This window comes from Cornus florida, unplaced genomic scaffold (assembly GCF_030987335.1).
Source record: "Cornus florida cultivar Cherokee Brave unplaced genomic scaffold, ASM3098733v1 CherokeeBrave_3.0.0_Hap2_Chr11, whole genome shotgun sequence".
In the NCBI taxonomy this organism is placed as follows: Eukaryota; Viridiplantae; Streptophyta; class Magnoliopsida; order Cornales; family Cornaceae; genus Cornus; species Cornus florida.
In genome coordinates this window covers 84,548,194-84,563,488 of record NW_026775581.1, presented here as the reverse complement: position 1 = coordinate 84,563,488, position 15,295 = coordinate 84,548,194, and the positions used below count along the sequence as shown (strand labels likewise).

The 15,295-nt window shown below is 35.8% G+C and overlaps 1 protein-coding gene across 6 annotated transcripts in view; it reads left to right on the top strand.

Moving 5' to 3' along the window:
* Nucleotides 1-7,845: 7,845 nt before the first annotated feature.
* The window catches only part of LOC132285851 (DNA (cytosine-5)-methyltransferase CMT2-like), a 32,281-nt gene continuing 24,831 nt past the window's right edge, over nt 7,846-15,295 (top strand). For 3 of the 6 annotated variants that reach the window (XM_059788083.1, XM_059788082.1, XM_059788084.1), the window contains exons 1-3: nt 7,846-9,880; nt 10,682-10,725; nt 10,860-10,962. In XM_059788083.1, the coding sequence (XP_059644066.1) occupies nt 8,267-9,880; nt 10,682-10,725; nt 10,860-10,962 (1,761 nt within the window). In that variant the 5' untranslated portion in view covers nt 7,846-8,266. The remainder of the gene's footprint in view (nt 9,881-10,681; nt 10,726-10,859; nt 10,963-15,295) is intronic. The other 3 variants (XR_009472622.1, XR_009472621.1, XM_059788081.1) reach the window with 2 other exon arrangements.

Below are 15,295 nucleotides of genomic sequence, written 5' to 3'. Positions count from 1 at the left end.
ATTTTCACATTCCTGCCAAGTCTGAATCAGAATCTGGATAAATTATCCTCTTTAAAGAAAAATATTTCAAAAGAACTGAAAAGGCAAATTGCTATTGAATTAATTGCTGTTCTTTCTTACTTAGAATCTGAGGATAATACCGAATCTGATAAAGTTAAGTCTATGAGTTATGGGATCTCACTATAACTTTTCTCAGCACATGAGTCCTAACCGACTTCATCCTTATCTTGGATACGATGACCCACATTGGAGACTTTCTATGCTAATAGCATGTGATGTTTGCTTTAATAAAGTGACTTGGATCAAAGTTGTAATATTGATTTCTTGCTATTTGTAAAGGAGATTCTTTCTTATCTATTTTATCTTTTATGCGTAATTTCAAGATCGGGCTCGAGACTCTTGATCTATATAAGGAACTAGTCTCTTTAGAATTAGGCATTGGGTGTTTTTTTTTCAAAAGTTTGTTTCTATATTGTAAGTTCGAGAGTGAAGTCTGCAGTGTGATAGTTTGGTGTTTAGAGAGCTTTCTATCAAGCTTTCTTTTGTAAGTTTTCTGTTCTGTCAAGCTTTCTTTTTAATTCTGTTTGTACGAGTATGTGTATAAGTTTGTTTAAATGATATGAAATGAGTTTGTTTAAAATGCAATAAATAAGTTTGTTTAAATGTATAAGTTTCTTTAAAATGATAAACCGAGTTTGTGAGTGTTCAATCAATTCACTCACTTTAAAGAACCAACGTACCTTGGATTGCTAATTTGGAACTTCCATATGGTATACGGACATGCCTGGTAGGGGGTGACGTACCATTATCAGACACTTATTTGATATGGACACATGTGTTTCGGCCTCGAACACGTGTCCAACACCCTTTTATCCGTGTCTTATTTTTTTATTTATTTTTTTAAGTCGGACACGCCATAAAATACGGCAGGGACACACCGGAGGACACTGCAGTTCAGATTCTTAATTAAAAGAAAGAGAGGATGAAGGGATATGTGTGTTTTTTTGTGTGGACCGAACGAATACAATAAACCAAAAGCAACTCTAAATAAAAAAATTGAGGGGATGACGGAGAAATTGGAAGAGAGAGGGGAAATCAACAAAGAAATGATGTGTGGATCAATCGAAGACAGAATGAAAGAAGAAAACGTGATAAGACCGAGGAGAAAGAAGATAGAAAGTTAAGACGACCTCTCTCTAGAGGAGAGAAAATATGATCAGTAAAATGTGGAAAAGCCGAGAAGATGAGATTGTTCAGTGTGTTTGATTACAGAGTTAAAATTATTCTAGTATTGATACAAATTCTAGTAATGGATATAAAGATATACTACATATTAATAGAATTTGGATTGGACTTTATTTAAATGGATCATGTCTATTAATGTAAATTAAAAATTAAGAGAAATTAAAATTTTATATATAATAAAAATATATATTATTATTTTATTGCCGTGCCCGTATTCTATTTTTTTGAAATTTACCGTATCGCCTTGTCCGTATCACATCGTACCCGTATCCTGTGTTGGTGTATGTATATATCTTTTGATAATGATGACATGAATTCACGTAATTTGTCTATTCTTGTCACCAGCACGTGAAATCACAAGTTATTGTAAAATACAAATCCAAATTAACTTGTGCGTATAAATTTTAAAAAATATATAAAAAGATTTATATGAATGTATTTTATTAGTATGTTTAATTAATGCGTGATATCAAATTATCATTACAATCAGGATAGCTAAAAAAATTTCTCTATCAAGTGTATTGTTATATTTGACACTAATAAATTCTCCCGACAACTCATAAAATGTGATCTTTATAATATATCGAGGTTTATACATGCTCATGTAAGTGGTTAGCGTCTTGCTCCTATGGGCTTCACAATACAGCGAGGTTTACTCGCGTTTATTTTTTCTATTAATCTCAATCAAGTAGCAGTGAATTGTTAAATAAAATATTTTTAATTGATTATTCAATAAAAGTCCAATAAAAACAGTGCCAGCCGTTTGATTTCGTGCCATACGCATGTCCCAAAACAGTGCATGGAATTGTCGGCCTGTTTTGGGTGCGAGTTGGAAGCTGGTTGTTTCACTTTTTAAAGCATTTTCCTTATATTATGGAGAAAAAAACAGTTAGAAACATAATTATGACGGGACTGTTTTCAAAACAGATTGTTCAAATTTGTGTGTTACTCACACAAGCCGAAAGAGTAAACAAACTCAACTTGAGATTTAAATTTCTTTAATAACAGTGATAGAGAAACCGGAGCTTTCTATTGAAAAAACACCAAACTTATCACGTCAAACTCATTAGAGGTGAAATAATTCCTTATCATTTATTTTACGTTTTTCTCCCCATGTTCCCTTTCTCTCTCTATCTCTTTGTTTCTCTCTCCTCTCTCTATCTGGATCATCTGATTGTTAGTCTGTTTCATTAATTCTTCTCACAATTCATCTCTCTCAAAATCTAGTGGTCATGCACAAGAGTTTTCATTACAAGAGATATTTATTCTCTTACAGAATGAAAATATACTTGGAAAGAAAACCAATTTGTTTTATATTTTTAAAAAAAACTACCCAAAATAAGAGAAACGGATGAATTTTCTTAAAATTTTCCTTTGATTTGTTTGGATACAAAATCCAAAAGAAAGAAACAACAGTTGCAGCCAAAAAAATTTTCCCTTTTGTTCTATTTTTTTCTTCTTCTTTTCTTTTCTCTTCTTTTCTTTCTGTCTTCTTCCTTTTTTTTTCTTCTTTTTTTTTTTGCAGGTTGTTTTGGAAGAAATTTTGATGGTTTTATTTTTTTACCTTCAATTTTGAGAAATTTCTCTTCTGAAGCAGTCTCTTCTTCGCCAGGAAGCAATTGAATAAGGAGGAGAGATCCCCCTGGCCTACGCCATTATAATGCTCGTCGTTGGTCCTTCCCTTTGATGCTTCTTCTTGCGGACGTGTTATTGACGAATATGAAACCAAACCACAAATTGTGTATGTATAGGGCTTATTTGGAATCAATTCTAACATTTTCCTTATCTGCGGTTAGACTAGCTCTTCAAGGTGAACCAGAAGAGAGGGAAGAGCCAAGAAGGGGAACAAGAAAAGAGGAGAGAGAAAGGAAGAGTAATAGAGGAGATAGAAACAAAGAGGTATCATCTCACGTGCGGTACAATATTAGAAAATATAACCTGACGTGGATAAGCCTCATTAGATTCGGTCTATAATTCGGGTGTGTGGTTCGGTTCTTTTATCATTTTCCTTTCTTTAATCCCGAGCTCCAATATGACAATTTGTGTGGACAATTGTACCTTGAACTTATCATTCTAACCTAGGGATGGCAATAAGGTGGGGTGAGGCGAGGATTCCATTTCTCATTCCCATTCTCGATGCATTTTTCATTCCACCTTCCCGTCCCCATCCCCGCTTAAAATTTTGCCAGAATCCCCATATCCACCCCCGCCCTCGACACCTTATTCCCGCCCCTACCCCCGACCTCATAATTTTTTTTATTAAAAAAAAAAAACACATTTTTTTTCTTATTGTCATATATATAATAAATCTAATTTAGTAATAAATTATTATATGTAAAGGTATATTAGTAACTCCATGCTTAATCGGGACGGGGCGAGGCAGGGCGAGTTTACCTCATCTCCGCCCCTGCCCTCGGCCCCAGTCCCAGCGGGGATTCATAATTTGTCTCCATCCCCATCCCCGTTTAGCTAAAAGGATCACCATCCTTGATATAAATGGGGCGGGGTCCCGGCGGGAATGGGGAATTTGTCATCCCTATTCTGACCACAGTTTACACTTGTGTAAGATCAAGGTTGGTCAAGTTCGGTTTGAATTAATCAAGTTTATGATTATGAGACGATGACCATTATAAAATACAGTACTAAGCTTGACCATTTTTTGACCCAAAAAAAAAACCTCTTTTATTGAAAATGTTATGCATAAATTGAGTAATTATTAACTCCTACTATTGCCCTGAATTTGAGTAAAATGAGTAATAAGCAACCTATGTACAGAAATTAACAATAACAATCCAAATTAATCTAAAAATATTTCAAGCAAATGAAAAAAAAAAAAAAAAATTAGAAAAGAAAAAAAGTGTCTTGTTTCTTTTTTATCAACACAAATAAACAAACAGGGACAATCATAATGTGTTTGGATGGGATGATTTGAAGAGACAAGGAGAGGAAAAAAAAAACGAAAAAAAATGATAGAGGTCAAATATATTTGGGTGAGTTAAATGGAGAGAAAAGAGAAAAGAGGGAGAGAAAGTAGTATGGTTTAGTGGTATTTTGATAATATCAAAATTATCTTTCATATATTCATAAAATGATCAGACAGTAATTTGGTTATTATCATTTCTTTTTTCTTCTCTTTTCTATTTTATTCAAATAAGAATGATTTGTTTTCTTTTCTCTTTTTTATCTTATCTAAATAAAAATGACTATTATTTATTTAATTTTATTTTCTCCCATATTTATTCAAACATAAATAAAAATTATTACTATTTTTTCTCTTTCTTTTTTTTTTCTTAACTAATACTATTATTTTTTTTTTCTTTTCTACCTGTGTCTAAACCACACTTAGATATTTTACCCAAAATTTAAAAAAGAATAAAAAAAAATAAAAAATTTGAAGGCGTTTGATCTCACGGTCAGGGTGGAAGTGGGGTATCGATAAACGTAACTCCGCTGGAAAAAGCTGTTTTTGAAGTGTGACCACACCCTGCTTCTTTGTTTCTTATATAAAGAACCACAACAAGACAAAACATGACCATCAATACCTTTCAAATAATGTACTGTAGTAAATCTATAATTGTACTGCATTGCTACTCCTACATACATCACGAAAATAGACACACGTGTGCCAGCAAGGATGTGATTGGGAAATATATATATATAAAAAAAAATTTCAAAAGTGAAATGCAAAATTGAAGAGTAACCCATGTCATTTTATTTTTTAAAATAAAAATATACAAATCAAATTGTGAATGTCATTTTACATAAATTTTAAAACATTCCGTGTAGTATTTGTCTTTTGCAACTTATGTTTTAACTAAATTTCATTATAAATTACTCTTTATGTATTTATTTACTCGTATTAAATTTTTTTTTTTTGACACCTTTATGTATTTATAAGTTAGAATGAATTCTCATATTTTCTTCACAACTTTAAGAAAACATTATTTACGGTTGCATTTAAGAGTGATATTTTAAAAGAGCCTGGACGGATAACATGTGAACTTCTTGCTTTGAACTGCTTCTCCACTTTTACGGGTATTCCAAGACTTGTTCTCTTTCTCATGTGATTAACTAATAAGGTGATATTTATTTGTACGTTTTGACAATTATAATCGTTCGGGAAAGGATGCTCTCCAAAGAAAATTTTCTCCAACTATTTCTAAGTATTTAATCTTAAAGTTGTTATATCATATCACTAACTTATCATTTCATCATTAATTTATTAAATTTAATTAATTAACTAATAAATATACTATCTTTTGAACTAAAATTTCCAAAGATAATAATTAAGGCGATTTTCCATCGTGCTAAAACTTTCATTTTATTTTTTGACAAATTCAATTTTAAAAGGAAAAGAAATTTTTATTTTTTTATTTTTTTGTCATAGTTGTCTGATGCAGCGAAATCTATATTCTTATTCACAAATTCTAAAATAAAAAAAAATTATACCCAAATTTTTCAAATTTTTACTCACACCCTTAATTAAATTATTTTCAACTGTAAATTTCGGAACTAATCCAATTGTAGCAAGTAACTAATTGAATGAGTAAGAACAATGACATTTTTAGTCCAAACAATACCATATTTATTAATCAAGAAAAAATTGAGAAATCTTTGTTGCACTATAAAACTCTGAAAGGTAGAAGAAATCCAGATGAGCTTTGAGTTATCTGATGTACCAAGATCTTAAAATACTTTATTAACCCAGAAAAAACTGTTAAATCTTCCAAACCCTAAATTGTAACGAATAAAGATTGATGATAGTAGAGGGAAATCGAAAGAAGGAAGTTTAATTGTAATTGTTATCTTGGAAATTTTAAAAACAAAAAGTAAACTGAAAGTTTTAGCGAAATTGTAATTGTTATATTGGAAATTTTAGTCCAAAATATACTATATTTATAAGTTAATTAATTAAGTTTGGTAAATTAATGATAGAATGGTAAGTTGATGATGTGGCGCTATAACATCCGTAAGATTAAATACTTGAAAATGATAGGAAATAAATTTTCTTAAAGAGAATCCGTTCCCCTAATCCTTCGTATCACAATTCTTTAAATTTTTACCATCCCACTAATCACAAATTAAAAATATGTAAGTATTATAACTCTATTAGGGTAGTTTAAATGATACAAACTCTCATCATTTGTGAAGAAATTAAGTATTGAAATTTGGTAAGGATAAAAAATATACAATGAGTGTCTATTTCCTTCAACTTTCAAAGTAAAAAAAAAAAAAATGGTTAAGTGCAAAAAAAACCACTGATATATATAGAGTTTGTGCAAAACTAGTCTCAGTTTTTTAAAAATGTGCATGTTAGTCTATAAAATTAAAAAAAGAGGCAAATAAGCCCATCTAACTATTTTTTTTTGACAAAAACTAAATATGAGAACCCTATTTTACCCTTTTGATTCCTATTTTGCCCCTCACCCATATGTGCATATAACCCCTTATATGGCTCGGCTTGTTGGTACTGGTTGAATGGCTCGGCTCGGCTCGTTGGTACTGGTTGAATGGCTCGGCTCGCCAGAGATGTGATCGGATTATCGCCAGAAAATTCGTTGGAATCGGATTTTTGTCTGAGAAGACGCGTGGGGCGCGTGACAGTGCGCGAGATCTACGCGCAGAACTTCAGGTGGCACGTGTAGGCGCGTGTAACATCTGTCTGTGGCTTTTATTTGCAGCGTTGTGTTCATTGACCAGAACCGAATATTTTGTTGTGGATTCGATCTCTCCGACTTCTTCGACCATGAATCTTCATTATTTCAAGGTACAGACTCTTATATTCTCTCTCTACAAACAATCAATCAATGGAAAATCGGTTGGGTCTTCTTCGAATTTGTTTAGAAAAAGCCTAGAAATTGCACCCGTAGGACGAAAGCTGAGATGGGTTAAGTTATGGAGCGACGCTGCCGTGGAGCGACGACAGAGAAACTCAAACTCCTCGTTTTCTTCATGTTCGTGGCCGGAACGGTTCTTTGACATACCCAGGTTTGAAATGCCAAATTGGGTTGAAGAATAAATGCAACATATAGGGTCAGTTCTCAGAGATGGCGAACGGGAAGAATCGGACATTGTTGAGATCGTACACGTATCAGCATCCGGGTTCTTCGAAGACGAGATGGTTTTGTTAGATAATGATGAAAGAGATGGTTATGGGTAGTCGGCGGCAGCTATAGTGGGGAGGAGGGGGCGGCCATGATGGGGAGGAGGTGGCATGGGCAGTGGGAAGAGGCAACGAGCATGGTTAAGAGGAAGTGGGGGAAAACGGCACATGGGGAGGAATAGTACTACAGTGTGTGTGTTTGGTTTATGTTTTTATTATATCTTATTTTAGGTTTCTTTGGTTTAATTTATCCCAATTTTATATAAATTGAGATTTATCTTATTCTTATCCCAAACAAACACAATTTTATATAAATTTAGACAAAATCATCATTTTACATAGCTAGTATTTATAATAATTAATTTATTTAACTGAAGTGCGGGTATTATTATCATTTTACACAACACAGAAATTTATTTACACCAAATTAATAGTATAAAAAAATTATTTATGACGTAGGAATCGATATAAACTATGTCGATAGTAGGTGATGAAATTTTTACGCTTAACCCAAAAAAAAAAACAAAAATCACCAAATACATTTTTATTTTATTTTATGTACTTTGTAGTCAACTTATTTTCCTGTTGATAAAAAATACTGCTCTAAGTATTAATTTGTACTGAATAGTCCATGCATCACACACATAAACCGTCAGTAAATATTCAATCACACTCGTCACTCGTGACCTCGTCTCCTTCACCATGTGTCAGTAACAGTCGATCTCTCTCCTTGTCATCCACACCCATCACCTAGTGCTCTGAGATCCACTACACTAATTTCTTCCACAGTCCTCTAACTTCAAGAAAATTACATGTTTAACTCCACTAACAACTCTAAACCCTACTCCAATTCACAGTCAAAGATTCAGGGGTTCATTGTCCATCCTCTATTCCTCTGAAGCTCTAGCTTCAACCACAATGGCAGGAAAAACTCAAAAGTTCTCCGCCAAAACCCACTCAACAACCAAGTCTCCGACCGAGAAGAATGTGAGAAGATCTCCAAGACGGTCATCAAGTCCGTCCAAGATAGAAGACTCTGCCGTCAAACCTTGTGGGAAGAATCGGAAGTCGAAATCGGAAGAACTAGCTCTGTCGTTGTACGTGATAGAAGACGAAGATGGCGAGGTGTTTGTGCCGTTGAAAATCTTCGATCCGAATCTCTCCGGAGAGAAATTCCGGCGAAGATCGCCTAGATTTACAGGAAATGAGTGTACGAGTGTTGGTAAGCAAAATGCTGATTCAATTGACTTAATTCCAGCTTTATATGAGCAGAAATGCCTACGAAGATCGCCGAGATTTACAGGAAATGAGTGTACGAGTGTTAAGCAAATTGCTGACTCGGCTTCAGCCGAGCACAAGTGCATGCGAAGATCGCCGAGATTTACAGGAAATGAGTGTACGAGTGTTAAGCAAATTGCTGATTCGGCTTCAGCCGAGCACAAGTGCAAGCGAAGATCGCCGAGATTTACAAAAAATGAGTCAATTGACGTACATTCATCTTCAGCTAAGCACGAGTGCTTGCCCAGATTTACTAAAAATGAGTGTAGAAGCGTTAGTAAGCAAATTGTTGATTCAGTTGACCTAAAATCGCCTCTCACAGCTGAGCACAATTGCGTGCGAAGATCGCCGAGACTATCGTCGGCTTTGGTAGTGAGCCAAAGTGATGCTAGAGATGTCAAATTGGTCAAATCTGAGTTGGCTTTGATAGAGTGGTCGGATTTGTCAGATAAAAGGCAGAGCTCGAAAAAGAAGAGTCCGAGCTCTATGGGGGAAACTGGTGCGACGGTGGTCGGCGAGAAGCGTTTGAGATCACGGATGATACCGGGGAGTGTTATTGGGGCTGCATGGTGTGATTCGGAGGATGAGCGGTCTTCGAAGAAGGTGAAGACGACACCGGGTAAGTCTGATGTAGAAAGGAAGCATGAGAAGTGTTTGAGGAAGTCGCCAAGACATTCATCGTCTTCAGTTGGGGCTAAAAATGCAACTATGAAGTCCGATTTGTTGGCATTGTCTGAGCCAAAATCGGAGAAAATCAATAGGAATACATTTGGTGAAAGAAGCTTGAGATCTCGGAAAGTACCTTTTTGTTTAGTTGGGACGAAAAATGAGGAAGTGAAGTCTGCTTTGAAAGAATTGCCTGAAGCTTTAGTGGATAATGGGGCACCAGAAATTATTAAAAATGATTCGGAAAGCTGTGATTTTGATGTGTTGGGTGAGAAGTGCTTAAAATTTCAAACACCACCGTCGCCCTCTGAGACCAAAAAAGAAGTTGTTTCAATGGATGATGAGGCGCCTGAGAAGATTAATACCACATTTGGAAGCCGTGATTTGGATACGTCTGGTGAAAAGTGCTTGAGATCTCGAAAAATACCATTTCGCCTGGTTGGGACTGAAAATGTAGAAGGAAAGTTGGAATTGATTGCATCGCCTGAGGAAAAACAGAAAGAACAGAAAAATAAAGCTTCCTTCATTGGAGAGCCGGTGCCTAAGGAGGAAGCTCGAGAAAGGTGGCGTTGGCGTTATGAATTGAAGGTGCATGTCTAACTCTTGCATTTTATTTACTTGAACTGCATTTTGCATATTCATAGATTTCTTTTTTCTTTTTTCTTTTTTTATTCTTGATGAACGCAATTATGGTTTGCTTTTTTGGTTTTTGCTCAATTGATGGGCTCTATCTATTTATGTTATGGGAATGACACTCAACTTATGGAATTATATTTGAGTGTAATTCAATTCGCCATTCCATTAGTTGTCAAAACATAACAATTTTTGGACCAGTGGTAAGCTCTCAGCCTTTCAGGCATATGAGTTTGCTTCCGTGTTCTTTGTTCTGTTATTGATCAAATCAGATGTGCATGACAAAGTTCAATAAGTGTAGAAAATTTATTAAGAGAGATTTTGTAGCTGTATGTCAATTATTAGTATTATTATTTTTTAATTATTTTCCCAAGCCAAGAAGGCAGGTTAAATGGCCAATGGAGTAGTAGATGGTCTTCTACCTGCATAAGCTATGCACAAAAACTGGGAGAGACTGGATATTCAGCTTCCTATGAGTCTTATCAAAAGGGAGAGAGCTCTTTTCATTTCATGTAGGAAATTGAAATGATCCTCTAACCAGTCATTGCATGCCTTCGTGGTCACCTAATTACTTGCCAGAGAGACTTGGCTAATTGACTTGTATTTTACTGTACAGTTCTTCTTCTTCTTTTCTTTTGCCACTACATTGCTCATTTGCTATTATATTTGTTACATACTTACATGTTATTACATCTTCAGTTTTGTTCACTACTTATTTGCAATTCAATATCTCAATTCTGAGCACGAACTTGTTAGGGTTTGCAAAGCCAACAATCTAAGGGTCAAAGCTGGAAATTGAAGTGAGTGATAGTCTACGAACTTGTCTCTTTGGTAGTTACCCTTGTGGCCTCTTTCCAATTCCTAGTTTAGAAGTGTGTTACATTTTTTTAATCTCTCTTTTACCCTTTAATGTTGTGAATTCTTGTTGTTTTAGTGCTGATGAAGAGGATGAAATAATTTTGAATGTGGAATGCCATTTTACTCAAGCTAAAGTTGATGGCTGCATTTACAATCTTGGAGATTGTGCATATATAAAGGTAATCCCACCTTTTCGTTGATTATTTATTGAAATTGTTGCCTTGCTTCCTCTCTCTCTCTCTCTCTCTCTCTATATATATATATATATATATATATACCTAGCTATCTACCTTTTGTTGTTAAATTTTGACTTTATATCTTCCAAAGTCTTGTCTTTTGAAAAACATTTAGGTAGTTCTGGGTGATGCTATCCCACAGTTAAGATGCTTGCATGATTGATCCATTTATTCTATTTTAAATATTTTGATCAACTGTGGAATCCTATAATTTCTCATTAGATTTTTATTTATTTATTTATTTATTATTATTATTTTTTGGGGGTGGGGAGGTTCTATTTCTCCTAACACTGGCTTTCATGTTTATGTAACTGTCACATTGAAGCTTCATCTTTATCAAAACATATTTTGAGGAGAAAATGAAGGATACGGGATAAATTGTTAGCATTTCTTTGGTTATCAAAATACCGGAATGATCAAGACGAATGGGACTAAGCTCATCAGCCATTCATTTTATTCACACACACACACACACACACACACATATTTGGTAGGCAGTTAAGCATTTGTCAAATTCAGTTTTGCTTAAATTTAGTAGATCGCATGCTTTTCATGAGTGGAGATGTACAGTAACCATTTGTACTTTTTTAGCCCAGAGATTTAAAACCAAATTGCCATAGTCTGGTTGAGTAAAGGTGGTATATTTCATGCTCTGGGACCTGAAGTGCGTGGGATTTGAGTTTGATACTTTTGTGCCATTACCAATGAGTTAATACTTGAAAATATGTCTACCAGGATAAGGCAATTGTGACTTGTTATACATTGCTCCACCAATTCCAATATTATAGAATCAAACCTATTGAGGTGGGAATTTCATCAAGAAAAATCTCAATTTGGATAGATTTTCACTCTTTTTAGTGAAGAATGGAGAGAAGGCCAACATCCTTACCAAGGGATCCATTTCTTCTCATGTTGGGTGAGTTGAGCATCCGTGACATGCATGCTCTACTGCCATGAGTTTATTTTACCTTTGTGGATAATCATCTTATTTTCTTATAATTCCACAAATCACAACCTCCCCCAAGTGACGTGTCAAGACAACTATTGTGAGAGTGTCTGTATGGCTCGCATGTGGCTTAAGGTGGGGCCGTATGCCTACATTATCAGACTTTTGCTGTTGTTTCAGCTCTTGGCATTGAAAATAATGTCAAGATTGTTGTCTATGATGGAAAGGGAATTTCCACTGCAGCTTGTTTTGGGTGGTGAGTTGTGGGCATGATGTTTACATATGATGTGCTTTGGATATGTTGCATGTATTGGTTAACTAATTCATTTGTTGAATGAGCAGGATGCTATTAGTTTTTGGGTGTGATAAAGTTGGGGTGCCGATTGAGAAGGACATGGTCATATTGTAAATTATGTTCTTTTGTTTGGAAAAAAATTTATGGCACAAATGTTGGGCAACTAGTTGAAGGAAAGTTCTATTGAACTGCAATTAGACCAGCCATGCTTAATGGTACAAAATGTTGGGCAACTAGGAAACAACATATGCACAAAGTGAATGTGGCGGAAATGTGAATGTGAGATGGATATGTGGTAAGACTAGAAAGGATAGAATTGGAATTGTTTAGATTCATGAGAGATAGGGAGAGAAAGAGAGAGAGAGAGAGAGAGAGAGAGATAGAGAGAAAAATGTATCCTTGTGTATCTTGTCTATCTGCAGGCCTCTAAATAAGGCTTATATAAGAACAAGGGTTAGACACCCTAATTACATAATTACACAATAACCCTAACTACTATGGGTAATTACATAATGACCCAACATTATAAAGAATATACATTCTAACACTCCCCCTCAAGCTGGAGAATATATATCAAATAATCCCAGCTTGGAATAGATAGTCCTTAACCGATTATGACCCAGTGCTTTGGTAAACATATCAGCTAGTTGATCTTCAGACTTCACAAATGGAGTAGAGATACTACCACTTAATATTTTTTCCCGAGTAAAATGACAATCAACCTCAATATGTTTGGTTCTCTCGTGAAACACAGGATTCGATGCAATGTGAACTACTGCTTGGTTATCACAGAACAATGGAGTAGGAGTTTCAACTGTCAACTCAAGTTCTTTTAGAAGATTTTGTATCCATGTCAACTCACTAGTGGTATGTGCCATTGTCCTGTACTCAGCTTCAGCACTAGATCGAGCTACCACCGTTTGCTTTTTACTTTTCCACGTAACAAGATTTCCTCCTACAAATGTACAGTAGCCTGTAGTAGATCTCCTATTTGAATAAGAACCAGCCCAGTCAGCATCTGTAAAACCTTCCACCCTGAGATGACCATTTGAATGGTATAGTAACCCAAAACCTGGAGCTTGCTTGAGATATCGGATAATCCGAAGAACAGCAATCCAATGTGGCATTCTAGGAGCTCCCATAAACTGACTTACAACGCTAACTGCATATGAAATATCAGGTCGAGTGATAGTGAGGTAAATTAATTTCCCAACAAGGCGACGAAATCTGCCTGGGTCATTAAATAGATCACCCTTATCAGACACAAGTTTTGTATTTGAATCCATAGGAGCATCAACTGGACGACCACCTAACATACCCGTTTCTTCTAGCAAATCCAACACATATTTTCGTTGAAATAAACTTATACCTTCCTTGGATCTAGCAACTTCAATACCCAAGAAGTATCTAAGTTTACCCAAGTCTTTAGTGTGGAACCGATTTTGCAGAAACAACTTCAACTTAGCAATGCCTGCAGAATCATCACCTGTGATCACAATATCATCTACATACACCACAAGAAAGATGAAGCCAGCTTTAGTGCGCAGGTGAAATACCGAATGATCGGTCTGGCATCTGTTAAGACCAAATTCTAATGCCGCCTCAGAGAATTTCCCAAACCAAGCCCGTGGAGATTGTTTCAATCCATACAAGGCCTTTTTAAGGCGACAAATAGTGTGACGATACTCTCCCTGAGCAACAAACCCAGGTAGTTGCTCCATATAAACTTCTTCAACCAAGTCACCATGTAAGAAGGCATTTTTGACATCCAATTGGAACAACGGCCAGTTACAATTGGCAGCAACGGAAATAAGAATCTGAATAGAAGAAATCTTAGCAACAAGAGAAAAAGTCTCATCATAGTCAACACCATAAGTCTGAGTGTACCCCTTTGCCACTAGACGAGCCTTCAACCGCTCAATAGATCCATCTTGAAGGTATTTAACTGTGTAGACCCACTTACAACCAACCGGTTTGGAGCCCGGAGGTAAGGGAACAAGATCCCATGTTCCATTACGATGAAGGGCATCCATTTCATCTACCATGGCTTGCCGCCAACCCAAATCAGAGAGAGCATCCTGCAATGTCTTTGGAACAAAAGTAGCAGATACTTTGGATAACAAACAAGATAAAGAGGATGAAATATGACGATAGGAGACAAAGTTAGAAATGGGATGTGCAGTAACACACGACCGAATACCTTTATGAAGGGCAATAGGCAAATCATCAGGTAAAGGCGTCGGATCCGAAGACTCTGAAAGAGATGGAGGGAGCGAAGTAGGCGGTCGAGGTCGTCGAGTATAAACCTACAATGGAACAGCAGACTGAGGAGGTGCAGAAACAGGAAACTGAGAAGGAACCGATGGCAGAGGTGGCTCAGAAGTAATATCGAGAGGACTAGTAGAATCAGAAAAATATGGGATAGACTCAGAAAATGTTACATCAGCACTAGTGAAATAGCGTTGGAAATGAGGACTGTAACAACGATAGCCCTTCTGAGTGCGTGAATACCCAAGAAAAACACATTTAGTTGCACGAGGGTCGAGTTTATCAAGACCAGGTCCAAGGTTATGGACAAAACACACACAGCCAAAGACCCGAGGAGTTAGATTAAACGATACGGAGTCGGGAAATAGAACAGAGTGAGGAGATTTACCATGTAGCACTGACGAGGGCATCCTATTAATAAGATGACATGCCGTAAGAACAGCATCACTCCAAAAACGTTTGGGAACATGCATATAAAATAAAAGGGCATGACAGACTTCTAGAAGATGACGATTTTTACGCTCAGCTACTCCGTTTTGTTGCGAAGTATAAGTACAAGAGGATTGATGAATGATACCTTTAGCATGAAAATAAGTCTCAAAAGGGTCCGAGAAATATTCTTTGGCATTGTCAGAACGTAAAACTTTAATGGAACACCCAAATTGAGTTTTGATTTATTTGTGAAATATTTGAAAAATAGAAAACAACTCAAAACTATTTTTCATTAAAAACAACCAAGTCATCCGAGAATGATCATCCACAAACGT